Source organism: Medicago sativa, chromosome 3 (assembly GCF_051527215.1).
Source record: "Medicago sativa cultivar Bolivia chromosome 3, Bolivia_mono, whole genome shotgun sequence".
Lineage (NCBI taxonomy): Eukaryota > Viridiplantae > Streptophyta > Magnoliopsida > Fabales > Fabaceae > Medicago > Medicago sativa.
Window position 1 is genome coordinate 48,096,326 of NC_140751.1, and position 9,509 is coordinate 48,105,834.

The window sequence follows — 9,509 nt, forward strand, 5'->3', positions numbered from 1 at the left end:
TTAGACACGTGATGACCATAGTTTTTCCCCAAGGTTATCACTAGCCTAGGCTAGATAGAACTCACTGAGGCATTATGTCTCATCCAACTCCTTATTTGTTCAGGTTCACAGGTTGTTCAAAGGAAAGGTAAGGAAAAAGCTTTGGATTGATCGAGTTTGCAGGAATCAAAGTGGAGTCGAATTAAGGATGCATATGTTATATTATTTAAGTTATGTTGTTAGACTTTGTAACTAGAATTATGAAGCAAAAACTTTGGTGTGTAATGATGTAACATATGACTCGGAATCTTTGTATCTTAACTTCCGACTTAAAGTCGTTTCTGTATTGTATAATTAATGTATCCAATATCATCCTATAACGCTCATTTGATTATTCTAGATAATTTCAAATATGGGTGTTACAATTGGTATCAGAGCAGGTCGTTTCAGATCGTGCCTTGGGTCATTAATATTACAATCCAAGTAGTTGTTCTTTTGAGTTTAGGATGTTGTCCTCATTGTTATATTTGGTTGAAATTGATCATTTTGACTTAAATATGACAGTTTGAGCGAGAATGTCTGGAGCACAAAGAGGACGAGGCCGACCAAGAGCCAATCAGAATGTGGAGCAAAATGTTAACCCTGATGCTCAGATGTGGGCACAGATGATGCAGCAGATGATGCACATGATGCAAAAGCAGATCCAGCAGAATGCACAGTCTCAGCAGCAGTGGGCTGCAGCTATGCATCAAGGTCCGGGATTGAATCAACCGCATCCACCACCTCCAGTAGTGGGAAACCCAGCATTCCGAGAATTCAATCGGAACCATCCTCCAGAGTTTGACGGTAGCGGGGAGCCACCTGAAGCTAAGAGGTGGATCAAGCATATGGAGAAGATTTTTCTTATGGCCAATTGTACCGAGGAAGAGAAAGTAGTTTATGCAACTAATCAATTCCGAGGTGCAGCACAGGATTGGTGGGAAACTGCTCGACGCAGGATGGTGACAAATGGATTACCAGTGAATTGGGAGAACTTTAAACAAGTGATGAAAGAGAAATATATTCCTTTGTCGTTCAAGGTCAGGAAGGAGCAGGAATTTCTTCATTTGAAACAAGGTCAAATGTCGGTGACAGATTTCACAAAGAAGTTTGAGGAATTATCTTATTACTCTACTCACCATGAGTATGCGGTAGTCAGTCAACAAAGATTAACAAATTTCGATGAGATGGTGCATAATAGTTTGGAGGCTGAGAGAGGCTTTGATAAAGCTGTCAGAGAGGGTACCACGTCTTTTGATAGAAGAAGATGCAATTTTGTTGATAGGCATCATGATAAGTTGAAGCCAAGGGGGTCTCCTCAGAAGGGGTCTCCTCAGAAGGGAAGACAGATGGGTTCATCCAATTCTTTTGTTGCTTGCAGTAAATGTGGAAGGACTCATGCTGGTCAATGCAAAATGGGAGACGATTCATGTTATGCTTGTGGCCAGAGAGGGCACTTTATGGTGTATTGTCCAACTAGGAGGAACAAGGGCAAACGTGTAAGTACCGCAATGAACAGAGGAAGGGTGTACTCATTGGATGGCAAGAAGGCACAAGCTAATGAAGATTTGATTGGTGGTACGTGTTTTCTTGGTCAAAATCCTATTAATGTTTTATTTGATTGTGGAGCATCCTGTTCTTTCATTTCTTTCCGATGTGTTGAAGCCCTTCAGTTATCTGTTTCGTTATTAAATCCCCCTATGATGGTAACTACGGCCACCGACGGAGGAATTGTAGCGAATTATGTTTGTGAGAATTGTCCTATCACCGTATCTAGTTAGACTTATTATATAGACTTGGTATGTCTTCCGATGAAGCAACTTGATGTGATATTTGGTATGGATTGGTTGTCAGCAAATCACGTATATATAGGGTGTGCAGAGAAGAGTATTTACATGCCAACTACTAACACGGTGGAAGGAGTGGCTTTGTCAGAATTATTAAAGCACACGTATCAAATGGCTCATTTTATTTGTACTCAAGATAAGGGTTTTTATGTTATGCTCACCGTGACTTCAGAAACAGATTTGAGTCCAAGTGATATTCCGATTGTCAGTGAGTACCTGGATGTCTTTCCGGCCGATATCACAAATTTACCACCAGAAAGGGAAATTGAGTTTTCAATTGATCTGATTCCAGGAGCGGAGCCGGTGTCGGTAGCGCCTTATAGAATGTCTCCTTTGGAGCTTAAAGAACTGAAGTCTCAGCTTGAAGAGCTTATACAGAAACATTTCATCAGGCCTAGTGTATCTCCTTGGGGTGCACCGGTGTTGTTAGTCAAGAAGAAAGATGGTAGCATGAGACTGTGTATTGACTATCGCCAGTTGAATAAGGTAACCATCAAGAACAAGTATCCATTGCCAAGGATTGATGATCTACTTGATCAACTTAAAGGAGCGTCCGTATTCTCAAAGATTGACCTTAGATCTGGATATCATCAGATACGCATCAAATCTTCGGATGTGTCTAAAACGGCTTTCAGAACGCGTTACGGACACTATGAATTTTTAGTTATGCCTTTTGGTGTATCCAATGCTCCAGCAGTTTTTATGGATTATATGAACAGGATCTTTCAACCGTATTTGGATCAATTTGTCATTATTTTCATTGATGACATATTGATTTATTCTAAGAATCCACAGGAGCATGCTCAACATCTGAGAACAGTGTTGGATGTTCTCCGAGAGAAACAACTTTATGCAAAGTTTAGCAAGTGTGAGTTTTGGTTGTCAGAAGTTAAGTTCCTGGGTCATGTTATTTCTCAAGGAGGAGTAGCAGTTGACCAGTCGAAAGTAGAAGCTGTTCAAAATTGGACTAGACCAAAGAATGTTTCGGAGGTTCGAAGCTTTTTGGGGTTAGTTGGCTATTATCGGCGATTCATCATGAAGTTTTCCCAAATCGCTTTGCCATTAACCCGACTCACAAGGAAGGATGTACCTTTTGTGTGGGATGAAGAATGTGAGAAGAGTTTTGGGACTCTGAAGAAGAAGTTGACGCAGGCACCAGTTTTAACTATACCAGACCCAGAGAAAGGATATATTGTGTTTTGTGATGCATCGTCTAAGGGACTTGGTGGAGTACTCATGCAAGAAAACAATGTGATAGCTTATGCCTCTAGACAACTCAAGACTCATGAAGAAAACTACCCCACTCATGATTTAGAATTAGCAGCCATCATTTTTGTTTTGAAGATATGGAGGCATCACTTGTATGGAACACATTTTGAGCTATTCAGTGATCATAAGAGTCTGAAGTACTTATTTGATCAAAGAGATTTGAATATGAGGCAAAGGCGTTGGATGGAGTATTTAAAGGACTTTGATTTTGATTTGAAATACCATCCCGGAAAGGCCAACGTGGTAGCAGATGCCTTGAGTCGTAAGGCCTTAGCTCGAGCCGAGGTCATGGTGCATGTTTGTAAGATGTATGAAAAGGTCCGAGACCTCAATCTTGAAGCCACAGAGGATAAAGATGGTATATGGTTGCATCAATTGGAAATTTCATGCGACTTGCGATCAAGAATTATCCAAGCACAAGGTGCTGATTCAGAACTTCATAAAAGAAGTGTCCACCCGGAATTTTCTATAGCTTCGGATGGGGCAATTTTGTTTGAGGGAAGAATATGTGTCCCGAATGATCAAGAACTTAGAAGATTAATCTTGGAAGAGGCTCACAAAAGTAGTTTCTCGATTCATCCTGGTTCCACCAAGATGTATCAGGATTTAAAGAAAGGATACTGGTGGCCTAGCATGAAGAATGATATTGCCGAGTTTGTAGCAAGATGCATAGTATGTCAACAAGTCAAGATAGAACATCAAAGACCCGCTGGAATGTTGCAACAGTTAGAGATTCCTCAATGGAAATGGGAGCACATTACCATGGATTTTATGGGCGGCTTACCTCGTACTCAAAGAGGGCATGATTCAATTTGGGTAATTGTGGACAGGTTAACCAAGTCGGCTCATTTCTTACCGGTTAAATCTACCTACAAGACGTCGCAATATGCGGAATTGTTCATTTCAGAGGTTGTCAAGTTGCACGGTGTCCCAGTGAGCATCGTATCAGATAGGGATCCAATCTTCACTTCACACTTTTGGAGAGCTTTTCATAGAGCTTTGGGAACTAAATTGAGACTAAGCACGTCTCACCATCCGCAGACTGATGGTCAGTCAGAGAGAACCATTCAGACTTTAGAGGATATGTTGCGTGCTTGCAATCTAGAAGATGGCGGAAGTTGGAATCACCACTTACCTTTGATAGAATTTTCCTACAACAATAGCTATCACTCAGGTATTGGAATGGCACCTTACGAAGCATTGTATGGTAGGAAATGTATAACTCCCTTGTGTTGGGCTGAAGTTGGGGATAAGAGCATCATTGGGCCAGAAATCATTCAAGAGACAACTCTGAAAATTAAGTCAATTCAGGAAAAGATGAGAACAGCTCGGAGTCATCAGAAAAGCTACGCGGACAAGAGGCGAAGACCTTTAGAGTTCAATGAGGGTGATCATGTATTCTTAAAGGTTACCCCTAAGTTAGGTTTAAGGGGTGCCTTCAGAACTAAGAAGCTGTGTCCAAGGTATGTAGGACCGTTTTTGATACTCAAGCGTATCGGACCAGTGGCTTACCAATTGGCCTTACCTCCAGCTATGTCGGGATTACATGATGTATTTCATGTATCGCAATTAAAGAAGTACATTCCGGATCCTTTCCAACCTGTCGAGTTAGATTCCATAGAATTGAGATCGGATTTGACTTTTCAGCCAGAACCAGAAAGAATAATTGACCGTGATGTCAAATCTCTCAGGAACAAAGAGATTCCTATAGTGAAAGTGATATGGAAGGGTTCGCCGGATGGGGAAGTTACGTGGGAGCTTGAATCGGAGATGTTAAGTCAGTACCCGCACTTGTTTTCAGGTATATTCTAAATTTCGAGGACGAAATTTTTTTTAAGGGGGGTAGAATGTAACATCCCGCTTAATAGGACCTGATAACGATGCAATGTGTGCGTTTAAGGCGAGGGGCATTTTTGGAATTTCGCATGAGGAAGATATTTATATGATTTTGGGACTTCTACCTTCATAATATTTTCTCCACTCTCTCTCTAGGTTTTCTATCTTTCTCTTTTGCTCTTCCTTCTCTCTAAGATTATTACCACTACTCATCACCCAAACTTGAATCACCACTCAATCATCTTCCAAACCTTCATTAGACTAGAGATTAGGCTTAGTTTGTTGGCAAGGGAGTTGGTGCAAGCTTCACCAAAGATTTCTCATATCTAGGGTTTGTGGATAAATTGTTGTCAAGAGCTTGAGCTTGTGTGAGTCTACTTATAATCATCCAAAGGTGAGTTCTTAGATAGATCCTTTCCATGGGTTGTGTGTTGCTTGTGAAAGAGTAGTTGTTTTATTAGGGTTTATACATATAAATTATTTGCCCTTTTCATGTGATGTTTGTTTTGCTTATGGATACTTGCTCTAAGACTGTTTTTACAGGTTTAAATGTTCCTAAGGGTCATATTATGCTTTGGGATACTTGTATATTTTCTTTTGATCAAAAACACCATTTTGGGTGATTCTGGACTGTTAAAGCTCGCCTCGCGAGTAAGTTGCTCGCCACGGCGAGCTCGAAGGCCGCAGGGGGGTGTTGCTCGCCTTCTACTCGCAGCTGGGAGTAAGGCAGCTCGCCTCGCGAGCTCTTGTACTCGCCTAGGCGAGTAAGTCAGTGCAGCACTGCACTATTTGCTCGCCTCTTGCCTTTGGTCGTTCTTCGAGCTGTTTTCCTTGGACAGTCTTTTTAGAAGTGAACCCCTCATAACAATGTCCTAAGGCATAGGCTTTCAAATGTTTTCTTGAGAATAAAAGACTAAAGCAAGTATTCGTTGGTGATGGCAAAGCATGAAATGAGAGAAAGCTAGAATGGGTAGCAAGCTATACATTATGATAAAGGGAGAGAACTTAGAGCCTCGATCTATATATCGAGAATTAGATAGTTAAGTTTTGAGATTGATTAATAAGAAGAATAACGAATAGTAATCTATTCACGAGTAAGATAAGACAAGAATCATACGAATAAGATTATTAAGAAGTAAGGTGTCGTGTCTTTTGTATACCTTCCAAGGTTGGGTACAAAAGGTTCTCCAAGGGGGGAATGGGGTAAGCCGTGAGGGACCCGCACGTTCACTAAGGGAGTCCGGTACGCCTTGTTAGGCATTATTACCGGTAGTAAAGGATTAACTTCCGGGGCTGCTCCTCCTGGAACTAATCCGTAAAATGAATCCAGATGTTCTTGATTGTTCAACGCTAACTTCTAACCTAATACTTGAACATGTTTACGCTTGCGTATGATTTAAGCTAAGATATAATATGTACAAGATTAGAATTAAGTGAAGAAGTATGTCGAGGACGAGTTAGGTTTTATCTAGTCGTCCGACTTAGAGATGTGTCATGAAAGATAGTTCTTGCTAATTAGCGCGTATCTTGATATAGCGATCTTAGACTTTTCCTTGATCGCCATGACATGAATAGAGTAGCGAAACCTCTAGTAAGTTTGAGAATCTACGACGGATCTAGCATGCACTACCGTCTAGCCAAGAAATACCACACACGTACAATCAACCGGCAGGTTGTATATTAGACACGTGATGACCATAGTTTTTCCCCAAGATTATCACTAGCCTAGGCTAGATAGAACTCACTGAGGCATTATGTCTCATCCAACTCCTTATTTGTTCAGGTTCACAGGTTGTTCAAAGGAAAGGTAAGGAAAAAGCTTTGAATTGATCGAGTTTGCAGGAATCAAAGTGGAGTCGAATTAAGGATGCATATGTTATATTATTTAAGTTATGTTGTTAGACTTCGTAACTAGAATTATGAAGCAAAAACTTTGGTGTGTAATGATGTAACATATGACTCGGAATCTTTGTATCTTAACTTCCGACTTAAAGTCGTTTCTGTATTGTATAATTAATGTATCCAATATCATCCTATAACGCTCATTTGATTATTCTAGATAATTTCAAATATGGGTGTTACATAATATGCTAAAAATGTCTGCAAAAAATTGTTGAAAAACTTTAGAGTTTAAGCATAAATTAAACAAATTTGAATTGAATAAGGACTAATACTCAGTGCAGAACAAAGATTAGGGACTAAAAGAACTATTAAAATGAAGTAAGGACTAAACTTGAAAGATCCCAATTTTATAGGGACTAAAAACATATTTAACCCTTTATTTTTTTGCGAAATACAATGTAGAATTCAATTGTAGAGTTTGTGAAAGTGGTAAATGCAAAAGAGCAAATGGTTGCTGGAGTGTTGTATTACATCACATTAGAGGCCAAGGTTGGAGAGAAGGTGAATGTTTATGATGCAAAGATTTGTGAGCAACGTTGGATGAATATCCAGAAGGAGCTAGTGGAGTTCAAGCATGTTGATGATTCTGCCAAAAGCATTTCCTAGATTGATTGCTTTCAGTTTAGAGCATATGCATGATCAATTTTTCTGGAATTAACTGTTAAGTCAACTTCTATTATAATATGAATTCAAATGTACTTCAAAGTTTCATTCATGATAGTCTATTGTTAATTCTTTAATGAATTAAGAATTTATAAATTCCAATCCGTAAACAAGATCACAATGTTAGACGAATAAGGTAAAGAAGGATCAAAGTGTCCGCGTTTTCAGGACAGCACTTGGGTGTGACATAGAGTTGGGTGACATTGGTGACATTAGCCAACCACAATGTCACAAGTGGCTTTTTTCTCTCTCTTTCACAAGCATTGTGATTGACCAATGTCACCCAAGTGCAACCCGCGTTTTCAGTTGAATATGAATTTGGCTATGGGATTTCGACCCCTCAAGTTTATCAATTGTGTGATTTTGGTCTCTATTACTAGAAAATTGCTTTTCTGACTTCCAAAAATTCCTAATAACACATGAAAATATCTAAAATACCCTCAACGGTAGCTAACTACCGCTGACTTATAACTAGAAAACAGGCGGTAGTTAACTACCGCTGGGTTTTTTGGTCATTTCCAGGTGTTATCAGGAACTTCTGGAAGTCAAAAAAGCAACCGTCCTATTACTATCATAGACCTTAAATAAATCTTTTTTTTTGTGGTGGCCGGGGTTCGAACCCCGGACCTTGCATATTTTATGCATTGTTCATACCAACTGAGTTAAGCTCACGAGAACAGACCTTAAATAAATCTAACCGCATATTAGAAGAGCTTTAAAATTATAAAAGGGGTAAACTTTGAGGGGTCAAAATAGCTCACAAAAAACTAAGGGGTCCAAAATCGTTCAATTGATAAATTTGAAGGGTCGAAAGTGCAATTAAACCTAAAAATAATAATACGCTTCAATGCACTCCAAAGCAATAAAAATAGAAATTATTCCCTAAAAAAATAGAAATTATAACAAATTATGTGTTGAATAGAAGAATAGTTTAACAATTGTTATAGTTTAACAATTATAACACATGTTTCATACCTCTCCAAGTTTGTTCCATTAACGCCACCTAAAATACTGTCTATCATCATTGTCAAAATTCCGACTTAAATCCTAAAATCTAAGATTTTACAATTTTATGTACCTTCAACAACTCGAATCCATGGCATAGTCTTAAAATCGCATCAAAATCACACAAAATCGTGAAATTCATTCAAAATCGCAAGATTTTAAAGGGTTTTGAATGGTTTTTTTACCATTTTTTTAGTCATTTATGTATAAGTATTTTGTGAACCTTAAACCGAGTCATTTATGACTATATATCATTTATGACTATATACAATTTATAACATATATTTTGCACTACTTTTGTTTTGGTAAAATCTATCAATTTTGATTTCGATTTTACGATTTCTTATATCGATTCTACAAAAGTAGTTGAGTAAAATCCTTTGATTTTGATTACTATTTTTTCTTTTTCTTTTCCCTTTCGACCTGAATCAAAATCCCGATTTTGATAACCTACTCCTTATAATAATTACTAAATCATTTCCCCTCACTCCCCTTATGTCACATGTTCATACTTCAAATATAAAGATTTGTTGAATAAGGAGCATGAACCTACCAACATCTTCAGTAAGCTGGTAATCCAAATTTTGATTTAACACATGCAGGAAATAATCGACATATATCTGCAAATGCAAGATGAATTGAACAGATTGACTTAAAAAATGCCAAGTATTGTAAAAGACAAGTTCCTACTTCCAAAACAAGAGTCAGAGGCAGACCCGTATCAAGATAAGTAGAGAGAGCCTTGTCTATTTCCAAGTTGCATTTTCGGCCGACTCATCTTATCAATTTCCTAGTTGTACAATAGCAAACCTTTAACAGACAAGTTGCAATGACTTCATAACATACAGCAAACCTGCGACATGCTCGCCACTGTTGCTTTCTGTTACTGAACCTTCACTTCTAGCTAAGTCAACCAGATAAAGTTTGTTATATGAGATCTCATCAATGATCGAATTGTTATAAAATGTG

The 9,509-nt window shown here is 38.6% G+C and overlaps 1 protein-coding gene across 1 annotated transcript; it reads left to right on the forward strand.

Moving 5' to 3' along the window:
• The first annotated feature begins 554 nt into the window (after positions 1-554).
• On the forward strand, positions 555-1,799 carry LOC146937855 (uncharacterized). The gene has a single exon (XM_085749542.1). The coding sequence runs from the start codon at positions 555-557 to the stop codon at positions 1,797-1,799; it is 1,245 nt and encodes a 414-aa protein (XP_085605668.1).
• The last annotated feature ends 7,710 nt before the right edge of the window (positions 1,800-9,509 follow it).

Coding starts and splice junctions, on each gene's coding strand:
- LOC146937855 (XM_085749542.1), top strand. CDS start 555: ATGTCTGGAGCACAAAGAGGACGAGGCCGACCAAGAGCCAATCAGAAT.